This window comes from Bidens hawaiensis, unplaced genomic scaffold (genome assembly GCF_021521415.1).
Source record: "Bidens hawaiensis isolate Kalapana, Puna unplaced genomic scaffold, B.hawaiensis_p1.1 tig00007430_1, whole genome shotgun sequence".
In the NCBI taxonomy this organism is placed as follows: domain Eukaryota; kingdom Viridiplantae; phylum Streptophyta; class Magnoliopsida; order Asterales; family Asteraceae; genus Bidens; species Bidens hawaiensis.
In genome coordinates, this window is record NW_027491519.1 from 761,038 (window position 1) to 786,202 (window position 25,165).

The 25,165-nt window shown below is 34.2% G+C and overlaps 1 protein-coding gene and 1 pseudogene across 2 annotated transcripts; both read left to right on the forward strand.

Moving 5' to 3' along the window:
• Positions 1-11,609: 11,609 nt before the first annotated feature.
• On the forward strand, positions 11,610-13,061 carry LOC143635314 (patatin-like protein 2; annotated as a pseudogene). The gene is made up of 4 exons (XR_013154033.1): positions 11,610-11,832; positions 12,412-12,596; positions 12,726-12,953; positions 13,053-13,061. The product of XR_013154033.1 is annotated as a patatin-like protein 2 (transcript).
• A 1,118-nt stretch (positions 13,062-14,179) lies between these two features.
• On the forward strand, positions 14,180-15,426 carry LOC143635303 (patatin-like protein 1). Its single transcript, XM_077103165.1, has 3 exons — positions 14,180-14,222; positions 14,796-14,971; positions 15,052-15,426. Exons 2-3 carry the CDS (start codon positions 14,826-14,828, stop codon positions 15,128-15,130), a joined length of 225 nt encoding a protein of 74 aa, XP_076959280.1. The 5' UTR covers positions 14,180-14,222; positions 14,796-14,825; the 3' UTR covers positions 15,131-15,426.
• The last annotated feature ends 9,739 nt before the right edge of the window (positions 15,427-25,165 follow it).

Below are 25,165 nucleotides of genomic sequence, written 5' to 3' on the forward strand. Positions count from 1 at the left end.
TGAAAAGAACGGGTAAACGAAGTCAGTTTTGCATGAAACTTAGTAGGATAGTAAATTGGACCTTATTATGTGATAAAGTTGCAAACTTGATGATAAAAAATGGACTTAACGAACTTTTTAGCATATACGGTTCATGTTAAAAACCCTAGATCTAGCCTAAGAACGTTTTAACTCATAAAGGTTCAAGCTTTATGGGTGAACGGGCTAGGTCTTAGCCGAAAATGGAAATGGGAACGTTTATGGGTTGATACAATACCATAATGAGGGAATAAATGTTAAAACATATAAAGGTAATGGGAATAAAGGACCAAAAAATAGCAGCTCATTCGCATACATTGTATGCATTCGCATACAATATAGAGTTTCGCATACCTTGTATGCATTCACATACAATATACAGATTCACATAAAATGCATGCATTCGCATACAATGAGTATATTCAAATGCATGGATACACTCGAATACATGGATAGATTCGAATACATTGGCCCACTCGAATACAATAGTGATATTCGAATACAAATACACATTCGCATATAAATAGGGTTTCGAATACAATGTTTAGGTTCGATTACATATCCTCATTCGAATACATAGAGTATGCCGATTGCAACAAGTAACTCGCATACATATGAACATTCTAAAACATGAACGATGTTTAAATACAATACACATGTTCGCATACATTACGTAATTCTATTACATTAAGACTCGCTTACAAGGAGCCTACTCGTATACAATATGCATGTCGAATGCATGCATAACTTGATTACAATTAAAGGGTTCGATTACATGTATGAATCGATTACAATATTTAAGATCGATTACATATATATATATATATATATATATATATATTTGTTACAATACACTGTTAGATTGCATATGTATATTCTAATACATACAAGAATCGAATACATATACACACACTAGAATACACCTATGTATTCGAGTGCAGGGTATGTTGGGTGCTTGCAAATCCTTAGAACCCCATATGGATTGAATACAAAATTATATTCTAAGTAAAATGTATTCTAACATTAGACCATTAGAATAGACCAAACTTCGCCATTTTGGTTGAAATATGATTAATGTGATTAGGACAAGTATTGATTTAGCAGAGCTCAGTTAAAGAAAGGAATAACCGTGAAAGAAGAACGTAACAGGATCAAGGTGAGTTTCTAGCACCATTCATTGTTATGTTTCGGGGCTGTGTGCATACTCGATGTGATTAGTTAATACACTTATCTTAAGTGGTAAGTGTATGCCATATATGTTTTTGTGAAAGATATGAATGCTTGCTTGTTGGTACGTGAACGATCTTCGGATATTGGATGTACTGTCAGGTTATAATTAAAGATATGAATGTAATATGTAATGTATGGATGATATATGTATGTTATTGTCACAGCCCCCGACCCCTATACCCCGGGAGGGAAGCCGTGAACATTGATTGGTGGTATCGGTGTTTATTAAAGTATTTTGCAGCGGAATATTACATCAGAACCGTAGTTAGGAAAAATGATTAGAGTTATAATAACACCATGATTGTTATTATAATAAACTGGAAATTTAATTCATTTTGATACAAACATAATTTTTATAGGGATAAACCCTAATTTACAAAACACATTTCTTTATTCTGGTGACAAGCCACTTATTTAAGCTGGAAGCCCGCATGCATCATTCCTTTGCCTCTAACAAGTCAACTAAAACATGTTTAAAGTATTTGATCAGCAAGAAATACTGGTGAGTACATTCATTTGTAAATGACACATTTTACAATTACAGCATTAAGATGTTTTTACATATGTCTGCTTACAAATTACCGAAAGGTACTTGTAACTCGACCGTATCTATGACTGTGGTCATATTACTTATTGGCTAACACTTGTCCAATAAGTAACGTGTAATAGCCCAGTAGGCAAGCCTTGTATACAAAACCCCACAATACCAGTAGTAACCATCCCGTAAGTCTACAGAGACTTAATCACTGTAATGTATTTAAAATACTTTTTTAAAAAAACATATTTGAAAATATTTAGACTATCTGCTATGAGTTTTATTGGTTTTATAATTATCATGACAGTGTCGGAAAAAACAGTTGTCTCACGCAAATGTGAGTGGTACAAAAACTCGAATGTCTCACCTTGCAAGTTTACAATAAATGAACGCCTCTTGGTATTAAGCACCTAGGTTAAACACAATGTAGTATATCTAGATTAGTATAAAACTAATAATCATAACGATAATCACGAGATTAGAAACTTTACACGATGGCACATTGTCTTACCTTAATAGGCAGAGCTTTTGAAGTTGCGTATATAAGTTTCTTTCGATCGGATAGGATATCGATACGACACTCGGGTATTATACTATCCTCTTAATATATATGTGTATGTAAAGAAATTCAGAGAGAAAGCAAGAGCTTTGGACGAGGAGGAATGTCTCATGTTCAACCTATTTATAGCTGATTTTGGAGCCCGTCGCGATACGCGATAGGCATACATAAAAGTCATCGCGTATCGCGAAGAATCTATAGCTTCGCCGAGTCATATCTAGGCATGTTGCGTGGCACGCCACGTGGCATGCGACGTGTCTCGTCTGCGTAACCTCCATGTCGCGATACACGATGTGTTACTTTGATAGTCCATCGTGTATTGCTATGCCGCAAAGTTTCTGGATAACGTTACACGTCATCGCATTACGCGATGAGGCTAATCCAAACCTATCGCGATGGGAAGTTTATTAAAAATCTTAATTTTCCACAAAAATACTAAGGCAGCCCTTAAGTGCAAAGTGCGCCATCAAAGCGACACATTGCGCCTATCGCACTTCGCCCGAGCCCGTGCCCGTGCTCGTTCGGGTGCTTCGCACCCTCCGCTATGACCACTGGGTGTGATTTGTCTTATAAGAATATTAACATATGAGTTTTCTTTCTTATAAAGAGCTCACTAGTTTTATAATCTAGTGATGCACTTACACTCCTATTTATACCATGGTGGAATCCTCTCATTTTCTTTCCTCCACCAATGTGGGATGGAATTTTCTTCTTTTATTTTTTTTACTTTTCCTTTGATTTGTTTTGTGTTTTGTTATAGTCTCCCATCTTTATTTTGAATCTCTTCCTCGAGATTTGATTGGAATAAGTGTGGGTACTTCCATTTCATTTCTGATTCCAATTCCAATTCCCAAGTATATTCTGGTCCACGCTTTGAATCCCACTTCACTTTGACCATAACTATTCTTTTATGCTTGAGATTCTTGATCTTACTATCTTCAATTTGCAAAGGTTTCTCAACTAATTTCAACTTTTCATTTACCTTTATATCTTGAAGGGTACTTTTAATGATTTATCAGCTAAGCATTTCCTTAAGTTGCTTACATGAAATACATCATGTACACATGTCATTTCTTCTGGTAATTCTAGCTGATAGGCTACTGGTCCAATTCGTTTGATAATTTGAAATGGTCCAACAAATTGTGGATTTAACTTTCCTTTCTTACCGAATTGAATTAATCCTTTCCATGGGGATACTTTCAGTAGCACTTTATCTCAAACTTGAAATTCCAATGGTTTACGTCTATGATCCGCATAACATTTCTGACGATCCGGTGCGGTCTTTAATCTCTCCTTAACTTGATTTATCGAATCAGTACTTTCTTGTATGATTTCAGGACCTGATAATTGTTTTCCTCCTATTTCTGCCCAACACACTGGAGTTCTACACCTTCGTCCATAAAGGGCTTCAAATGGGGCATCATTAATACTTGTATGATAACTGTTATTATATGAGAATTCTATTAGTGGTAAATGGTCATCCCAATTTCCCCCAAAATCTATTACGCATGCTCTTAGCATGTCTTCCAATGTTTGTATGGTCCTTTCACTTTGACTATCAGTCTGTGGATGGTATGTTGTGCTCAAGTTTAATTTTGTTCCCATAGCTACTTGGAAACTTTTCCAAAAATGAGAAGTAAAACAGCTATCCCGATCTGATACAATGGATAATGGAACTCCATGTAATGAGACAACTTTGTCTACATACAGCTTATCTAATTGTTCCATTTTGAAAGTTTCCTTCATTGGTATAAAATGTGCTGATTTTGTTAATCTATCCACAATCACCCAGATTGTGTAATTACCTTTTTATTGTGGTGGGTAATTTAGTAACAAAATCCATTGTTAGTAATTCCCATTTCCATTCTGGCATTTCTAATTGTTGAAGTAATCCTAATGGCTTTTGATGTTCTACTTTAACTTGTGAACAAGTTAAGCATTTTGAAACATAACTAGTTATATCCTTTTTCATTCCTACCCACCAATAGATTTTCTTCAAATCTTGATACATTTTATCTCTTCCAGGATGCATTGTGTATTCGGATTTATGGGATTCTTCGAGAATCTTTTCTTGTAATCCTCCTATGATTGGTATCCAGATCCTATTCCCCATTCGGAGAATTTCATCATTTCCTTTAACAAGTAGATCAATGGTACCATTTCTTTTCTCATCAGTAATATTATTTTCTTCTATTGCTTGTTTTTTAGCATTCTTTATTTCATCAATTAAATTGATTTGAAGTTCTAGGGCTCACACTCTTTTAGGTTTATCATGTTCTTTTCTGCTTAACACATCGGCTACTACGTTAGTCTTACCTTCACAATATTTGTTTTCACAATCATAGTCGCTAAGAATTTCCATCCAGCGTCTTTGCCTCATGTTAAGCTCATTTTGCCCAAAGATAAATTTTAAACTTTTATGATCTGTAAATACAGTAAACTTACTACCATATAGATAGTGTCTCCAGATCTTTAGGGCAAAAATTATTGCTCCCAATTCTAAGTCATGTGTTGTATAATTCTCTTCATGCTTCTTTAATTGTCTAGATGCGTAAGCAATAACTTTTTCACGTTGCATTAGTACACATCCCAGTTCCTTCTGGTAGTGCAAGTATTGGGGTATTTGTTAACTTTTACTTCAAAGTTATAAAAGCTTCTTCTTGCTTAGGTCCCCATTCAAACTTGACATTCTTACACGTTAACTTGGTTAATGGAACTGCTATTCGGGAAAAATTTTGAATGAAACGTCTATAATATCCCGACTTCGAGTAAACTTACTTTTCAAAAATCATTACTTTAATTTCGTATGTATTTACATTTTAGCCTTCAAACCGTAATTATTTATGTTACTTGTCAAGTTATTTTACCTTAAAGTTTTTTTAAAACCATCTACTAACTCAAGACCCTTTACAATCTAGGTCTTTCCGTTGAACTTACCCTTCCCCCGTTTTATCACAAACTATCCTTCAAGTTACTTATTTCATGTGAGTACATTTCATCCCCCGTTTTCACTTTTATACTTTGGGGGTAACATGCATACTTATTCAAAACAAGAATGATTTATAATACTCTATCTTCAAACCACAAACTCTAGGGTCTATGATACTTAGAATACTCGCTCTATTGTATGTTATATGTTTCATATGCTTTACGTGCACGAGTGTTTATTTTATGTTGTTGTTGAGCCTCAATAAGTATGATCATGCGCCCCCCCTAACTACTTTAGCCTTGTGCTAGTAGAATAGGGTCTCATTATCCGAGTATGTCGGTTGTTACCGATTAGAAAGTATCCTCATTTACTTATGACTTATATACCACAATTGTTTCTTTTATTTATAGTCTTATATACATTTTTGGATTTCGCCTCATATTATATATACTAAAAACTATAAAATTGCTCATCAACATACGTGTTGACAAATATTATTTTATGCATTGTTACAGATTTGATTATAGGTTGATTGGAGTTCGGGAATGCTATTTTATTTTGAGACCGTTTAAGTTATTAGAAGAATGAACAATTTGTTTCTTATGTTTGATGTTATTTTGTATGAACAAGTTGTGTTATTTGGTTGGTTGAATGAAATGAATGAGTTGTTTAAATATTGTCACTTTAATAGTGTCTTGTGTTATTGGGCAATCCGTTGCACCCGGCATGTTCGCTGTCTTTGGTCGGGGTGTGACAATAAGTAACTCTCATGAAAATATAACAGAAGAATGAGCTCATGAAAATCAAAATATTAATATATCTGAAGATAGTCATGAAAATAAAAATATTGGCATCAATGAGATAGAAATAGAACAAACAGTGCATGAGGACCAACAAAAGCCAATTCATGAAGGAACAAGACAAAAAGAGAAAACCGAGAGATATGCTCTACCACCAAGATTCAATAGAGGAATTCTAGCAAAACGATACTCTCTAGAAAAACTGTCTAAATTTTGGTAAACATAGCCGAATGGAACTTATCCAAAGAAGCCAAGGCTTTTACTTCTTCCCCTTACATTGAACAAATTCTAACTTTGATGAAACAAGCCTTGGAATCAAAGAATTAGAAAGATGCAATGGATATAGAGATGGAGGCATTAATGAAAAACAACACATGGGAGAAGTGTGACCTTCCTCCGGGAAATAAACCCGTAGGATGTCATTGGGTCTTTACAATTAAACACAATCTAGATGGAACAATTGAAATATATAAAGTACGGTTAGTGGCTAAAGGTTATACGCAAACATACATGGTTGACTACTCAAAGACATTCTCCTCAGTATTCAAGATTAACACAACCCGGGTCCTATTTTCAATCGCTGCAAAATGATGGTTTCTTCATTAACTTAACGTTTAGAATGCCTCCATACATAGGGAATTAAAAGAAGAAGTTTATTTGGAAGCTCCACCCGAGTTCAAAAATAACATCAAGACCGGATTATGTTGGTTAAAAAGGGCTCTATACGAGCTTAAGCAATCACCTCGAGCATGGTTTGGCGGGTTTACTCTAGCAATGAAATGATATGGATTCCAACAAAGCAACTCCGATCATACATTATTCCTTAAACATTGAGGTAAACTTGTGACTTATTTTATTATATATATGATGATGACATGATCAATATTAGAGAAAACAAGGGTTAGGAAGACTTAAGTACTTTTTCAGAATTGAGGTACTAATACTAAGGTCTAAATGAGGGATCTTCATATGTCAAAGAAATACGTTCTTGACCTCTTAGCATAGACAAGAATGATCGATTGCAAACAGGCTGGCACCAATGATAAGCAGAATTAGCAGACAAACAAAGATATCAATGTTTGGTAGGCAAACTAATATACCTCTTGCATACTCGCCCACACATTGCATATGTCGTAGGGGTGGTCAGCCAATTTATACATCAGCCTCAAGTAGCACACATGGAAGCAGTATGGAGGATTATAAGATTTTTTAAAGGGACAACATGTCACAGTTTTCTCTTTCAACCAAACAAACATCTAAAGGTTCAAGTATTTATAGATATTTACAGATGCAAACTAGGCAGGAGATAAAGGAGATCGAAGATCGACATCAAGGTATTTTGTGTTGGTTGAAGGAAATCTGGTTGCATGGAAAAGAAACAAAAGGTTGTAGCCTTGTCTAGCGCTGAAGTTGAGTTCTGAGGGATTGAAAGGGGCTTGGGGGAAGTTTTATGGATACACAAACTTTAGACTGAGAATGGGTTTCCTTAAACTGAAGCTAGTATGATCATGTGTGATAATGAAGCTTCAATACAAATTTCAGAAAATCCTTGTTAGGTCATAAATTGGTGTGACTGATGCGTATCAAAGAGCTACAACATGAAATAATATATTTGATGAGTTGAAGTGTTGCACAATATATTATTGTTTACGATTTGGTTACGTGAATGACGAAATCTTTATTAGATCTCCGCTTGGGCCTAGTATACTTGTCTATGGGTTTGGCATTGGGCTTTTGTATAGCTTCACTATATAATGTAATGTTTAACTATTGTTAGGGTTAGTTCTTTCTAGCACTCCTTAGCAACTTAGAGATTGGTGAAGGTTTGTGTACCAGACGGTTTGGTTTATATAACCATGTGCATTTGAAGTCATTCGGTGTTCTTTGTTAATCAGATTATTCATCTTTTCTTGTTCTTGAATCACCAAAACTACTAGATTCCGCCTAGTAGTTGTGTTTACTTGATATCATATTGTGTAGATTCAGATTTGGGTCTTACAATCTTGTTCAACACGATCATACAAAGCACATAGAGTTTGATAGGAAATTCATCAAAGAGAAACTTGAAACTGAGATGATAGAGCTACTATTTGTTCGATCAAAAGACCAATTAGCATATATTTTAATAAAACCTGCCAAAAAAAAAGAATTTTTAACCACTGTCTTGACAAGTTGAGCATCAGATATTCCACTAATCAACTTGAGGGGGTGTTAGAAAACAAAAATAAAATAAAAGGACACAAAAGAATTAATCAATTAATCCTACATCATTTCCTTTTGGAAGAAGAATTTTGTCAACCATTTCCCTTGCAACCTAAGGACCGTGGCTTCTCAAATCAAAGAGGATATTCAACCTTTCTTTTGTGTTTATATTACCATGTTTAAGTCTTTGTTTTTCCTTGTTTACTTGTATCTTATTCTATATAAAACACAATCAATTCAAGAAATATATTTCTTCAATATTTTAATTTACAACGAATATCACCCTTTAAGGAATGACCTGATTTCTCTATTGCGGCGACGATGGTGCCGTTGAGGGATACCACGAAGATGGTTTGGTTTGATGGGTTTGATATATGATTGGAAGGCGTACAGAGACGAGAAAATGAATTGATGGTAAACTACAAAAGCGTTGGGGATACCATGGCAGCAGTGAGCTCCGATGATGACTGATGATGGCGAGTGGTACCTCAAATGGGGGCGGTAGTTGTGGTTTCCACTAAGGCAACCATTATGGCTTTAATTAATTGGAGAAGAGAGTGATGAAGATGGTGATTGGAAGATGGTGGTGAGGATGGTTTCTATGGTTGCAGAGAGAGAACATGTGATGTGATGTGGAGGTTTGTGGTTGCCAAGGTTTGGGGAAAAAATGAAGAACATACAGTGAGAGAGAAATAAGAATTTTTATTTTGTTTGATGATTTTTTTTAATCAAATGGTCGTAAAAGGACTAAAATATCATCATGTGATGTGGAGGTTTTGTTTGATGGTTTCTATGGTTGCAGAGAGAGAACATGTGATGTGATGTGGAGGTTTGTGGTTGCCAAGGTTTGGGGAAAAAATGAAGAACATACAGTGAGAGAGAAATAAGAATTTTTATTTTGTTTGATGATTTTTTTTAATCAAATGGTCGTAAAAGGACTAAAATATCATCATGTGTAATGCATATGGGGTTGCTTAACTGAAAATTTTAACATATGTTAGTGTAAAGGACTAGAACCGAGCTAAACATACAAATAAAGGTTAAAGAGTGAAATAAGTATCCGAAAAGGATCCATTTCATAATTTAAGATAATCGGAAGGACAATTCTCTCTATCCAATAACTTAACATCGTTATATGAGTTCCTTTTTTTTACATGTGTTAGTATTGTTTAAGAGTTTTGCTGTAAATAATAAAGATAAAATAAGGTTATCGAAGTAAAGATAAACTATCGTTAATATTAAATAAAAAGGGAATTTAAAATACAAAACACCCCTCATGTGATTTGCACATGGAATAAGATTAACTTGGAGGAACTAACGGTATTAATTAGTTATTCAACGAAAATGAGGAAGAAGACGGAAAAATCACCAAACTAACCATGGTCTCACATCTATTTACCAAAATAAACATGAAAAGCGTCTAAAATTTAGAAACTTCACGAAAATTGAGGACTCAAAACTTTATACAAAAGTGAAGCGTCTAGCCTTTAGGGGCTTTATCTGGTAGCCGGACCCATGAACAAACTACTTATTTCGTGACACGTGGCACATTTCATAGAAAGCGTCTACACATAAGTCTACTAAGGGGAAATGTCTAAAACTTAAACATTTTCTCTGAAACATCTAAGTATGCACATGAAGCGTCTAGGATAAGAAGAAACATCTAAGCCCTAGACGCTTCGTTCTGCTTAGACAGCTTAGACGCTAGCTCCAACTTTTTAGATGTCTCTATAAGTAGACGTTTCGTATGATTTTTAGACGATTGCTTGAAATAAATAATTTCTACATTTATTTTTAGAAGTCTCGTACGTTTTTAGATGCTTCGAACAATTGTCATACGCTTCTATATGATATTTAGACACTTCGTACGATTTGTAGAGGTTTGGTACAGTTTTTAGACGCTTCATCCAATTTTTAGACGTTTCCATACAAATTTTAGAAGCTTCGTGTAGTTTTGAGATGCCTTGTACAATTTTCAGACGCTTCCATACCATTTTTAAATGCTTCGTCTAGTTTTTAAATGCTTCGTTTAAATACTTATCAAAAATTCATATTGAAAATCAAATTGAGTATAATCTAAGGTAAACATCAAATTCGTTAAAATTTCATTTATGACATTTGAGGCAAACCCACTTCAAAAACATATTAAATCAAGAATCCGAAAGGCAATGCACTTTAAATTTTATTAAAGTAAACAGAACAATTTGGGACAGACTAAATCAAAAAAACATATTGCGAATCATAGGCATAATCTAAAGTTCGCATCAAATAGAGATTTATCATATTTGACAGAATACCCACTTCAAAAAACAAATTATATCAAGAGTTCAATGACTTTAAATTTAATAATTAAAATAAAAAAGGAACACACCTGAAAAGAGACTAGCAATTACAAATTGATGTTAAGTGCATTTACATTCCACATTTCATATTCATGTGAATGAGATTTCTATATTTAATAAAATGGTCGTGTACGAAGAAATGTAAAAAATATTTTTATTTATCACTAAATTTTGCAAAACCCTTTCAACCTTTTTTAAATTTTAATATTTTTTAAAAGTGATTGTGGATGGAGGAGGAAAAAAAGACAATGATAAATGTATAAAAAATTACTATTCAACTGAAAATTAGAGATAATGTAATGATTTTTAGTATATTTATAGAGATGAAGATGAATAATTGATTGTAAATGCTCTTAAATCAACGTAATTCGATTGTTCGTTCACTTGAAGCTTAGGCCATAGGTTATACTCTAATCCATCTTAATTTCACATAAGCTATACATCATTTATTTTTTTCTCTTTCACTCTATGTCATCCAAATGGTTTAATCTATTTAACCTATAATTAAATAACAAATCAATTAGTAACTAATACATAATTAATACATATTGTTCCTTTTAACCCGTGAAAAGCATAATCCATCGACCTTTTTAACACACTAACACTAGTGATGAGTGGTTTAATGCATACTTAAAGTGTCATGTCATCTTTACTTATGTTGAGTGTTAGAGTATACCACATAGTCTTACTATCAGTTAATAAATGGCTATTTTTAGGAGGTTAATATACCTGACCCAACACATTAATATTAATGTAACCTAGAAATCTAATAATTACACAATATTGAGACAACAAATGAAATTTGAGTGACTCTTAGATAGAAAGTTAACGATTAAATGACACTAAAGTTACTTCTTTTTAAAACGTGTTGCAAAGTTAAAACTACAATTTAAAAAAATTGATCTTGGTGATTTTCTCTTAGGGTTTTCTACACAAATTTTAATAATATAGAATGTACTATTAGAGGTATTATATTAAGATTTTAGGGACAGGCTGCTCGCCTATAAAAGGAAACTTAGGTAGGGAGCAAACAGCATCCCATTAGTTCGTATTTACCTTACAACTTCACAATGGCAAGCAATACCCCAGTAACAATTCGTGGCCGACTCCCACCTCCAACATTCGGGAACTGCATAACCATCCTTAGTATCGATGGTGGAGGTATCAAAGGCATCATCCCTGCTGTCATTCTCAGTTATCTTGAGTCCGAACTTAAGGTACAAAATCTCAAATGCGTGTGTGCCAGAAATCAATATTAACATTAATAATCTTAATAAATCCATGTATATAATGAAAAGTAACATTGTGGGACTAGCTCATGTGTGGTAGAGATGCAAGCCTCTTAAATAATTAGGGGAGTAGTTACTAGTTAGGGCCGTTAATAAAAATCAATAATAAAAAGTGTAAAATTTAAAAAGATTATAATAAACCCATGCATATTAATATTATGTTTTTATAATAATAACATGTATAGAATTTTGTTGGTCATTCAAAAAAAAATATATATATGTTAACAATCCTAATAAACCCATGTATATTAATTTAACATGCATTATAGTCAATTTATATCATAAACGGTACCATGGCTAAAGCGGTTATCGTAGTTCTCAAACATACCATTAGCGTCTCCAAAAATATATAGTTAGCCTAAAAGACATCATGTGTGTATAAAATTTAATTAGTATGTAAGATAATTTTATAAAGCACTATACAAATGGTTTTTCATGAGGCTGGATGTGACAAAGGTGCCACTAAATCGACTATGATGTGTTTCTAACTAATATGTGTTTACACAGAGAATATCTAAGGATGATGAAGCAGCGATAGCAGATTTCTTCGATGTGATTTCCGGAACAAGTACCGGGGGGCTAGTCACAGCCATGCTTACGGCTCCAAACAGAGACAACAGACCTTTGTTTGCTGCTAAAGATATTGTTGGCTTTTACAAGGAAAACAGTCCCAAGATTTTCCCACAAGTCGAGTACATAATTAAGACACCTATCTATTTTATCACATGATTGATAAGATATATACCCTGAGATATACTAACTAATTTGAATTCTTTGTTTCTGGTTTTTGTATGTTGGCATTTGGTGCAAATTGGATATAGATGGCCCTTTGACTTCTTTCGTGGTTGTTGTGACCCAATTACCGCGTTTATAAGTAAGACTAAAACGAAGGTGAAGGCAACTTTTGGGCCCCAATACAACGGGCGCGCTCTTAGAAAGGTCATAAACGAAAAGCTATCAACTACGAAGCTTAGTGAGACGTTGACGAACGTTATCATCCCTACTTTTGACATATATCCATGGATCCTATGTTCTTTAGCTCATATCAGGTACACGCGCGCACATGCGCACACACACATATATATGGACCTATGCATACACGCTACGTTTTATTAATAAATAGCATTAATGATAGAAATCATGCATAGTCGGTTTAATTTAATCCCGGCCAACTGGAACATATTATACACCTAATAATATAATGTGTTTATTTTGAAGACGGGAAGACAGGATGGCAAGGATGCACTGATTTCAGATATTTGCATCGGTACATCGGCTGCACCTACGTACCTTCCTGCTCACGGTTTTAAAAACAGTGACAAAGAGTTCAACCTCGTCGATGGGGGCGTCGTAGCAAATAACCCTGTAACTAACTTAACAATACTAGTGTATACGTATCTGAGCTGGTATACAAGTGTGGAATTAAGCAGGCCAACAATTTATTTTTAAAAAGTAAATTACACTTTTCGTTCCTTAGATTTTGTAATATAATTTCACTAACCTAAGTAAATAAATTGTCTGTTCATTTGAAAAACTGAAACACATCAAGTCAATTTGAATAACAAGCTTTAACCTTTTTTTTCCTTTTATTTTGGTTAAATCGTGTGATGGCAATTTGGTCTTTATTCCACTTTATTTAAAAAATAAATTAAATTAACAAAAAGAATATAAAAATTATATATATATATATATATTAAAGAGGGAGAATTCTTCTCATATGCCAGACACATGATTGGACTTAAAAGAAAGTTAAGCTCGGCTAGTTGAAAGGGGGTAATTAATGTTTTACAACTTTCAAATAAATAACGATGTTTTCAGTTATTTTACTTAAAAAAACACTAGAATAGGCAACTTAGAGTAAACTTAAAGAACGAAAAGTACAATTTACCTTTTCTTTATATTTCGGGCATATATAGGCCGACCCTCCAGATAATTAATTGGCAATCCCCAAACTTTTTAACAACGACCCGAGATGAGAAATATTGGGTTCGTAACTTTGTATTTGGCAGTGTGCGGTGGCGCTAGGGGAAGTGGCAAGGCAAATCAAGAATGAACACCCCAATTTCCTCGGAATTGAGGCCGACGACTATAGCCGATATCTAGTGATATCGTTAGGTACGGGCTCCGAGAAGGATAAACACATATATAATGCAGGAACTGCTCCAAAATGGGGATTGTTTGGGTGGCTGGTCAATTCTAATGGGTGGCTGGTCAATTCTAATTTTACATCCCCATTGATAAGTATGTTCACCGAAGCAAGTTCCGATGTCGCTGTCTTTGAACACTATGATAAGGTTGAAAATTATCTCCGCATTCAGGTATAAGCTTCACCTAAATATCACACATATTCGGGGTATATAATATACATGCATGATGAACTTATTTTAATGGGAATAAAAGTTCATTAAATTGTAAGTAAGTTTTTAGGTGTATTATTGTTATATTAATCAAACTAACCTTAACTACTCAACTTTTATTAATTTTTCTTATTTTACAAATTTTTTTATGAATGTTAAAAAAGTTTATAATTATAACAAAGTAAAAATGAATCATATATAATTTTTTTGTACATTAAGTGATAACTTTTTTTTGGTATGACCTTAATTGAACAATTATAAAACCTGATTATTATTTAGTGACTTTTTTTTTCACTATTAATTCTTCAAGAGGTAATTTGACAATATAATCATGATTTGGTTAACATAATGTTTCGTTTAAGTAACTAATGGTAAAAAGATATTGACATATACCAAAAAAGATGTTTAACAAAAATGAAACATGTAAATAAATTTTTTGAAAACTGATAAGTTGATAGTATTGTCTTAAATTTATCTATCTAAATGGGCAATAGTACGTTACATTACAACATGAAACTACATGCAAACATATAGGAAACTAAGTTGATCGGAGACACGGCTTCGATGGACTATGCAACAAAGGCAAATTTACGTGATCTCGAAAAAGTTGGCCACACATTGCTAAGAAAGCGAGTTACACGGATGAATACCGATACCGGAGAAGTTGAACCGGTTGAAGGTGGCGTTTTAAACAACGAAGCATTGACCGAGTACAACTTCTTTACCGAATTATAGTTGCTACCTTTAACGTACAACTTTGTTAATGCATGTTTTCGTTTCGTATATACAGGTTTGCGAAACAACTGGTAGCTGAACGAGAGCTAAGGAACAAAATTTATAACGCGGCGATTTCTGTAAAGAAGATATAACCAGGGAAATGCTGCAAATGCATGAGCGAGTGATTTTCTTATATTCATATTTAATAAATAAATTGATTATAAATGTTGTATTAATTATGTGAATTGTGGTTACCGTTATTGATGTGGGCCAGTCTACTGTTAGTGGGCTGGTTTATACCACTGGGCTGCATATGAGGCCCAAAAATCAAAACCAAGAGGCCAGGGAGATTGATGGATTAAGTTAGCAGCCGAAATAAATCAAGAAGTCATTTGTGGTTTGTTAATTCCTGCAAATAAGGAGGTAGTGAACGTTGTGGCTACCTAGTCTTTAGCTCATGCATGTTTATAAATTTATGTTATTATGTAACCTGTATTTGGAAGAATATATGAGAAATGTGTCCCAAGTCTCTTGTTTTCTTAAAAAAAAAAAAAAAAAAAAAACAACAACAACTGAGTACTACGTAAACAAATTATACGAACCAAGGATACATTATCAATACAAATATCAAATACATATTTGTTATTTCTATTTTTTTGTTATGCTATTGGGCTTGGATCTAATGGCTGAGATTGCACATGGAATTGGATTTGGGCTTGCGTATGGATGTAGAGGTGCACAAAAAACCCGAACCCAGAACCGGGCCTGGAAAAAAACTTGGAACCGGTTTTTTTAAACCCGAGTTTTTAATACCCGAACCCGACCCTACCTGTAGGGTACGGATTGGGTATGACATTCAATGCTGAAACCCGAACCCGATCTAAATCCAATAATACCCGAAAACCGGTTCTAGTTATACCCGAAACCCGATTCTAATTATACTCGAAACCCGGTTTTTTTGCATACCTGAACCAGGTTTTTTCCATACCCGAATTGGATTTTTTTTGTATACCCAGATATTAGTGTTTGCGTACATGTGTCTGTGTGGCACTTGGCATTTGAGAGTGAGCCTAAGCCTCGTATGGGTAGTACTATTTGAGAGACCCCCACTATCACACCCTAACCTAAGGCGGAAATGTTGGGACGTTAGCTTATTTTTCAGAACTCTCAATGTACTATCATATAATAATTAAGAAGTGACAGTTTCAGTTAAATTTAATTAAATATTCAAATAAATTTCAACCAACAAAGTACATAAATTAAAAGTAAATGCAACAATTTAAAAGGTTTATTGTCTTGATAATTTTTCAACCAACAAATTCTTGATTTATTGTTAATAATTTTTCTTCTAACATAAGCAATCCTAAATATTCAACAATCATGAATCAATTCAAACGATAACATACATATGCGTATAAAATAAAATAGTTTTGTCAACATAAGGTTGAGTAAGTAAAACATCAGTTAATTTAACATACAATATAATATAAAAGCGCAAAACTGTTCTTGTGAGATAAACAATTAAGCCAATGAGCAAATAATGAGTGTCGGTAAAACCATTTCCTTGCGAAGTGGGCATTGGCTACTACGACGGTCGTATGATCATACTATTACTGTGATTATGATGGACCTCATCGAATGTGGACAATTAAGCAAATAAACATATAGCAAGTTAAGCAAATAATTGATATGCAAGTGTGAATACTAAATAATAGATAAATATAATACGATAAGCATATGTCACCAAAAGATTTAAAAATAAGAAAAAAAAGGGGATTGAATACTCACCTTATCAAATAAGCAAAGCGGGAATGATTAGATAAGAAAAAGGATAGATCACGCTATTCGGGAATTACCGATGAGAAATCCTAAGTAACAATAATTGCGGAAATAAATATGAATTGAGTAACGAATACAAAACTAGATAGAAATTCGGGACGTTGATGATCGGGGTATTATCTTGCGAAAATTAATCATTACATAAATTTATCAACTTTATTATATTTCTTTATTTATCAAGTTTTTTAACATAGAGTATATTATTAATTTTTATACTCATAATTATATATAAAATACTTAAAGAAATAAATATTTATAATTTTTTAGATAAATTATATAATGAGATATGTTTTATATACTTATTTTAAATAAAATATATTTAATGTATTTGAATATATATATATATAAAGGATGCGTATCATTACAGAACTGTTAAATTATTTAAGAACTTGAAGGAACTACTGAAAACTAACGTTTTTTATAAAATTTTTTGTATGTTAATGTTCTTTGAGAGTTGTTTTATTATTATGTATATCTATATCTACGATTACAGTTTTGAAAATTAGTTTTTATACATATCTATGTTTTGTTTTACACCTATGTAAATTGTTAGTATATAAATTTTACACATATGTAAACTTGTGATTAATATATGTAATAAAAATTTTTTATATAAAATATGATAAAACTAATCTTAAATAATGTTAAGATGTAAAAAAAATTAAAAAAATGTTTTGTTATTTAGAGTTCCTAAGAGTTCTTAACTTTTTTAGAGTTCTTAAATGATACTAACCCTAATGTAAAAAGAATTAAAAAAATCTTTTGTTGTTTAGAGTTTATAAGAGTTCTTAACTTTTTTAGAGTTCTTAAATGATAATAACCCTATATATCTAGGTTTAGGTTCATTTCAGAAGTATTTTTAGTGCGAGAAGTGCGAGAAGAGACTTTAACCAATCATATATTTTCTTTTTTCTTTTCACTTTATTTAATCATATAGGTATATTAGTAAATTATCCAATTTTGTTACTATGGTATCTAATAATTACTTTTGCATGTTACAAATCATTATTATTATTCTTATTTGTTGCAAGTTACAAACGAATTCATCATTTTATCTTTAGTCAAACCAATTATTTTTCACCAAATTTTTATTTGAGATCATGTTGACACCGCCAAATTCATATAATGTTTGATTCATAGAATTTGTTTAGGTTATGCACACCAACCAAGAACTGCAATATATTGTATTTGGCAAGCTAGTTATAAACTACAAGCTACATAAATAAAGAATAAAAATATACTACAAGCATATGCTAACCCATCGCATTAAAAAAACACATTCAACATGTCAATCTTTCAAAAACAAAAAAACCTAAATCCATAAACGATTCATAGAAACTTCACCAGAATTGTATATAACCTTAATCATATGCGGTGAATGTCATTCATGTGTCATCGCCCTTCAGTGTTTGTTTAACGTTGTTTTTCATCAAAGCCTAACGTTCACATGTATATCGTTTTATTTAAATTAAATAAAAGACAAATATATTAAAAATGAAAACTAACTACATAATCAACATGGCAATATACTTAATTAAGGAGATTTAATATTTAAAATTAGTAAACCACCCCCACCCATCGCGGCAGGTTCTACGTCTTTAAAGTTTTGCTAAAACAACTAATCGATTCGAGTAACTATTAAGACGGTAAAATTCCCGCTTTCTTCCCGGTTTTAGAATCTGTTTCATCTTGTTACAAAAGAGAGTAAAGCTTTGCCCTCCTTACTCTATTCTTGTCCAAAACATGTCTCTTTAACATTTTCTCAAGTACCTACATGAAGAAACATGTGTAAAAAAACTTGGTTTCACATATATCAAATAAATGCACCGCTCATTGTAAAATATCATATGCATAACACTTCTATTTACATAATAATTTACATATACACACATATATATATATATATATATATATATATCCACCACACATAATAGTTTACAAACCAAAAATATATGCGGTTGTGCATTTTTCATTGTAAAATTATTGAAAAATAGCATATGAATAAAAGTAGGCCCATTTAACTTACATTACATTATAACTTTTTATGTATCAAAAATAAATGCACCACACACTCCAAAGACACCTAAATATTTTCTTTGTATACTTAAACATGACATCCTTTATACACATAAACCAATATTTATGTGTATAGAGGCGCAACTTGTTGCTCGCTTACCCATTATCCAGATGTAGCTCGGTTTGTGTTATATATAAAAGGAACTTGATGATTTAAAAAAAAATATTTATTATTCACAATAAATATAACATCCTATATCACATATACATTTCATGCACAACTTTATAGTTACTACCTACACAACCAATAATAATACCTACACATACAAGTCACTACCTTACACAACAACACGTTAAAGAGCTACAATTCTGGTGAAGTGTCTATACATTTCATGCACAACTTTATAGTTACTACCTACACAACCAATAATAATTCCTACACATACAAGTCACTACCTTACACAACAACACATATACACAGCATATGTATACATATGCTTTTAGTAAAGACTCGGAAAAACAACACGTTAAACTTGCCGTTTAATAAAATAAAGTTTATTTATCATTTTATATCAATAATATTACTTATTTAATAAACAAAAAGAATGCTAAAAAGACTGGTTGGGGGACTCGAACTCGCGACCCAGACATCTCAGAGTTTCTAAACCATGGTGAACCAGCCATCTGGGTTGGTGGCTAACTTGTTTAAAGATCAGAAACTGAAATTTAAATATAAACAATTCAAAACCCCCCAAATCACATAAACCCTAATTACAACAATTGATTCATACAATTATTATTCGTTCAATTAACCATGGGTTTATATGTTATGGGATCAAACTCGAACTAGAAACGATTATTAATTACCTGTTATGATGTTATATGGAGGGTTAATTTGTGAAGATAGTGGCCGACAAGAACAAGACCACGAACTAAACAACAACGTTAATTTAATTGGTTACAGGGGTCGTATGTATAGGTTTAATTGTGTTAATAAGGTTGTTATAGGGTACATTGATAAACGATTTAGGTCTGTTTGGTATTATAATCAATACATATCTTGAACGATTTCGTTTCTAGATTAGAAGTGTTGGTATGGCCGATTATGGTAGGAATACCAAAATACAGAGGTCAATTCCAAGTTTTCGTCGAAGATTATGGTCCATGCTATAATAATTGGGTATCCGGACATGCAATATGGGTCACGGGTATGGTTAGGGTTGATGGGTTAACGAGTATGGTATAATATTTAACAGAATTGCAGATTGGTCCTTGTACTATGGTGGTGGATACAAAATAGGTTTAGAGTATAGTTTAGGGTTAGAATTGTTTATGTTTCAAAGTTATTAATATATATTAATAAATATAATAACAAATAATAATAAAATAATAATAACTCGATGAACGTGATATTTTATTGGTAAAATAACCAAAACATAGAAACGGGCCGGGTATCAGTTATAAAATATTAAATAGAAAAACCGAGTTGTTACACCCACGCATAGTGACTTGTAGTTGGGTTATACCACACTAGGGTCAACGAACCGTTGCGGCATATGACCTAAACATTTGATAATTCTTAGTAGGGTAATAATCAAAGACATGTGATGTCCGGTAGTAAGTCCATGGAGACTTATGATCGGATTCGAGATTGGTTGTGGACTTGATTAATGTGCACCATGCTTTATACTTACATATATGTACACTTTTATAACTTAACTCTGGTATGTGTATGTGAGCTAAACTCACGAACTCACCAACATTTTAGTTGACGCTTTTTAGCATGTGTTCAGGTATCTTGTGGATAACAATTTGGATTAATATTGTAAGGAGTATGCCTAAGGATAGAGGTGTATATCGAACAAGGACAATGAAGATTAGATGCCAATAAGATTAGTAAAACATATTCCGGGATTGCAGTAGTGTCAGAGAAAGATAGTAGTATAGTTACTTTTTATCTTAAATACATAGTGCAAACGTAGTAAACTTATTTTTCTCAAATATATTCCGCTTCTTACATTTGGTACCACTTTTTTCATGAAACTCCTAGGCCCATAGCTTATTCGTTTAGGGTGTGACATTAAGTAACAAGGGTGAACTAGCATTATGATATATTCTAATGTTCTAATTGTTTGAATTTTTGTAGTTTTATTTTAAATTTTATTTTTAGGCATTAAGTTTTTTTATTTCACAGAGATGGAACACAAAGGAAAAAACATTATCGAAGAATCCACCCAACCCATTTCACGCCACGATCTTAGCACCTTTTTCACGCAACCAAGCCACCATGGTGCTGGATTTTTGGGCCACGATTTGGTTAAACTGACGCATATCAAAAGACAATGACATGATTAAGACAAAAGAGAAATAATCTAGAAGAGTCGAAGTAATATACAAGATGGAATCTATGGCTTGGAGCATGTAATACCGAAATCCCTATGGATTCCGGTTGGGAAGGGCTAGCAATATAGAAATCATGTTGATTTATGTTTGGGCTTAGTTGGGCTTGGTCATTGGGCCTCTTGTTGTTGGTACATGTATGTCAGTAGTTCATAGTCTAACGTTTGTAATCGAGTCTGTAATGTAATTATGTTTTTGATTATGTTTATGTTTATGTAACGAGCGAAGTTGTCAACAAGTTCGCTTAGGCGAACTTGTTGAACAAGCGAAGTTGTTAACAAGTTCGCTCAGGCGAACTTGTTGAACAAGCGAAGTTATGGACAACTTCGCCTGAGGCGAAGTTGTCGTGTTTATATATACTGTTCACCGTAACAGTTGTAAAGAGTTCGCGAGGTTGGTTAGGGTTCGTTTCAGTTGATTAGTTCGAGAGTTACGTGGTTACAAGTCAGAGTCTGTAATAGTGACCTCGTGTCACGTGTTCGGGTTATCAATATAACGTGTTTCGGTTATTGCTCGTGTGTTTGTTTTATACGTATTCTACGCTTGTATCTACCTACGCAGGGATTCCGCACCTGCGCAGATAGCGACATCCCGTGTACGATCCGTCCAGGAACCTACAATTGGTATCAGAGCCATCGGCTCGATTGTGAGGTTCGGGATTTCACGCGGGTGTAGAAAACGTCTCTTTGACCTATTCACGGGACGAGTTTTTGTTCGTATTAAGTTCTAATCTCTATATACAGTCATTTTCAAGCCTTTACAACGACCGGAAACTGCAGAATCGTCGACAACAGATCTGAATATTTTCAGTGTTCATCGGGCGAAGTTACTGTTCTTCAGGCGAAGTTGCCGTCACTGAAAGTAGGGTTTCGGCGAAGATATAAGGTTAAGCGAAGTTATTCACAACTTCGCCTGCCTCATAAGTTCGCCTGAGCGAAGTTATCCTCAACTTCGCTTACCTGCTAAGTTCGCTTACCGTAAGCGAAGTTATTCTCAACTTCGCCGAGTCACACGAATTTAAGAATTTTTCCAGCGAAGTTAACACTTAAGCGAAGTTATTCTTAACTTCGCCTTTAGTACTGTTTGGACAAATTTTTGAATTTTTCGGGTTTTGAGAAGATGTCGTAAATTAACATCTCTGAATTGGTGAAAATGGAGGTCGAAGCGGGGTCAGCCACTAAGGCCCCAAGGCTGTTAAAAGGAACCGACTTTGTTGCATGGAAGGATCGGTTTATTCAGTATATTAAATACCAGGATGCAAAGATGTGGGTATGCATCCAGGATGGATATATTCCACCGACCATGGAATACGAAGGTCGGGATGTGATAAAGAAGTACAGCAAGATGGAGGAAGAGGAGAAGAAGATGTACGAAGCCGAAAGCAAGGCTCACGCAGCTATCACTATGGCTCTTCCACAGGAGATCCTTCATACTTTCAGAAAGTACACATCGGCTCGAGAGCTTTGGGATGCTCTTGAAAATAGATTCGAAGGGAACGTGGGTATTCGTGCCTCGAAGATTAAACTGTTGAAGACTCAGTTCTCTGTCTTCAAATATTTGAAGAACGAATCTCTGGATGATATTATCACTCGATATTATCATCTAATGACAGAGCTAAACAACTATTCGATTGCTTACAGAGAAGAGGAGATGGTTGAAAAGCTTCTCGATGCTCTCCCACCGAAGTGGGAAATGTACACAGTTCTGATGAGGGAAGACAGAGACTTTCCTAATTGTGATTTGGAGACAGCAGTAAACAAGCTCAGAACCTTTGAGCTTAATATGGTTCGTAAAGAGACACCAACAGATCAGATTCAAGACCCTGGTATGTATGGTGCCAAACTTAACTCAGGCTCAAGTTCGAAGCCTGAATCTGCTGCTTACTACTCCAAAGGAGAGTCAGGTTCAAACTCTTCTCATGAAGGAAACGTTTCAGTAAACATGAATGGTGATGTTTGCTTTGCTGCTGGAGGTTCAAGTGCTTCGAAACCTCAAACATCCAACCGTAGTTTCTCTCCCAGTGCCTCAAGCAATAACTATTCCAAGATGCCAATGAGTGTCAAATCTGCTGAAGAGCAGTTTGCAGTCTATGCATCTTTTATTGCTTCATATGAGAACTACATACAAGGGAAGATTGTGGACCCTGCTGTTTTGGATGAGGATTATGACCAGATCGATGCTGATGATCTGGAGGAGATGGATTTGCAATGGCAAATGGCCATGATAGTGAGGCGAGTCAAGCGTTTCATGAATAAGACGGGGAGAAAGTTTGTTGGTGGTAGGCCCGGATTCGACAAGTCTAAAGTGAGGTGCTATAACTGTCAACAGTATGGGCACTTTGCTAAAGAATGCAGAAACGAGAGAGTTGAACGGGGTCAAGGCCGGTCTGCACAGCCTACTGGGATTAGTAAAGAAGTCAATGCCATGTTGTCTAGAGAAGCCGGTGAATACAACTGGAACCTGCATGCGAATGAAGCTGGTGAGCAGGCGAATATGGCTAAGGTAGAAAATGAAGATTGGAAGAAGATGACTGGAGAGGAGAAAGCTACTGGTAAGGAGAAAGCTTTCATGGCAGATAACGATGGTCAACCCTCCGAGGTAAGTTCTAAACCTGTTTGTACAAAATGTGAGAATTTGTCTGAGCAACTTGCTACCATAACTGATCAGTATGTTAGTTTAGATGCTGAATTTAAAACTCTTAAAGAAGATCATCATTTTACTAAGGCAAGAGAAAACAGTTACAAAGTTAAAATAAAAGCATGTGAAAAAGATGTCAAAAGCTTAAAAACTAAACTTGCTGAAAAAATTGATGTAATTGACCTAAGTTATGAGGTTTAAGAAAAGACTAAACTTATTGCTGAACGAGAAAAGCAGATTGCTGACCACCAGGTGAAAGTGGTGGAACTGAACCGAAAACTCGAGCAGTTCCGAAATTCCTCAGCTATTCTAGATCACCTCGTTAGTGATCAAGGTACCTCTGCAAAGAGGGGAGGAATTGGTTATCACGAGGTGCCACCACCTTATAATCACAACTACACTTTCAACCCTAGTATTCAGAAATCTGTGGATTTTGAAGTTCCTCAGACAGTTCCAATCAAGGTTACATGTAAAGAACCAACTGTTAGTAATGGCGAAACGAGTTCTCCTGTTTCTAGTGTAAATATTTCTGTTATGAGTCCAGTCTCATCGGATTCGGATAAGTTGTCCGAATCAGGTAAGACGAAAAAGAAGGTAGTGTTACCCACTGGTGGAGATAAAAATAAATCTTCTAAAAAGAGTACTCCACTCAACTCGTATGTCCCACCTTATGTGAGACGAACGGCTGGTAACACTGCCTCTACATCCAGACCAACATTTGAAAAGAAAATGGAGAGTAGGTGTTGCTTTAGATGTAATAAATTAGGACATCTTGTTGCAGATTGCCCTCTGACGCCGAGATACAGAGGTGTGAGGCCAAATAAAACTGAGAATAAGCATCAGTTTGATACTGCTAAAAATGAAAACTTTTCAAAATGCCAAAATGTAACTAATTCAAGTTTTCATAAAAACAAACCTCAGTTTTTCAACCAAACCACAAGATATAACACTTTCAATTCACATAGGTTTGGAAGGCATCACACTCAATCTTCAAGGAGATTTCCTAACAGGACTTACAGGAATTATCCTGATGCTAACTTTGAAAAGCCAGGGTACGGGACGTATCGATCCAAGACCAATTGGTCTTGGGTCCCAAGATTCTAATTCTCTGTTTTATTGTGCAGGAACAGTTGAACAGGGCTGCCCACAGTCTTTGGATTGTAGATAGCGGCTGTTCCCGGCACATGACGGGCAACAAACACTTGTTGCAAGACTTAAAACCTGTTCAGGGAGCGAGAGTTAGTTTTGCTGGTGAAAGCGGAGGAAGAATTACTGGTAGAGGTACAGTGTCAAAT

Coding starts and splice junctions, on each gene's coding strand:
- LOC143635303 (XM_077103165.1), top strand. CDS start 14,826: ATGGACTATGCAACAAAGGCAAATTTACGTGATCTCGAAAAAGTTGGC. Junction 14,972..15,051: donor AACAACGAAGCATTGACCGA/GTACAACTTCTT, acceptor TCGTATATACAG/GTTTGCGAAACAACTGGTAG.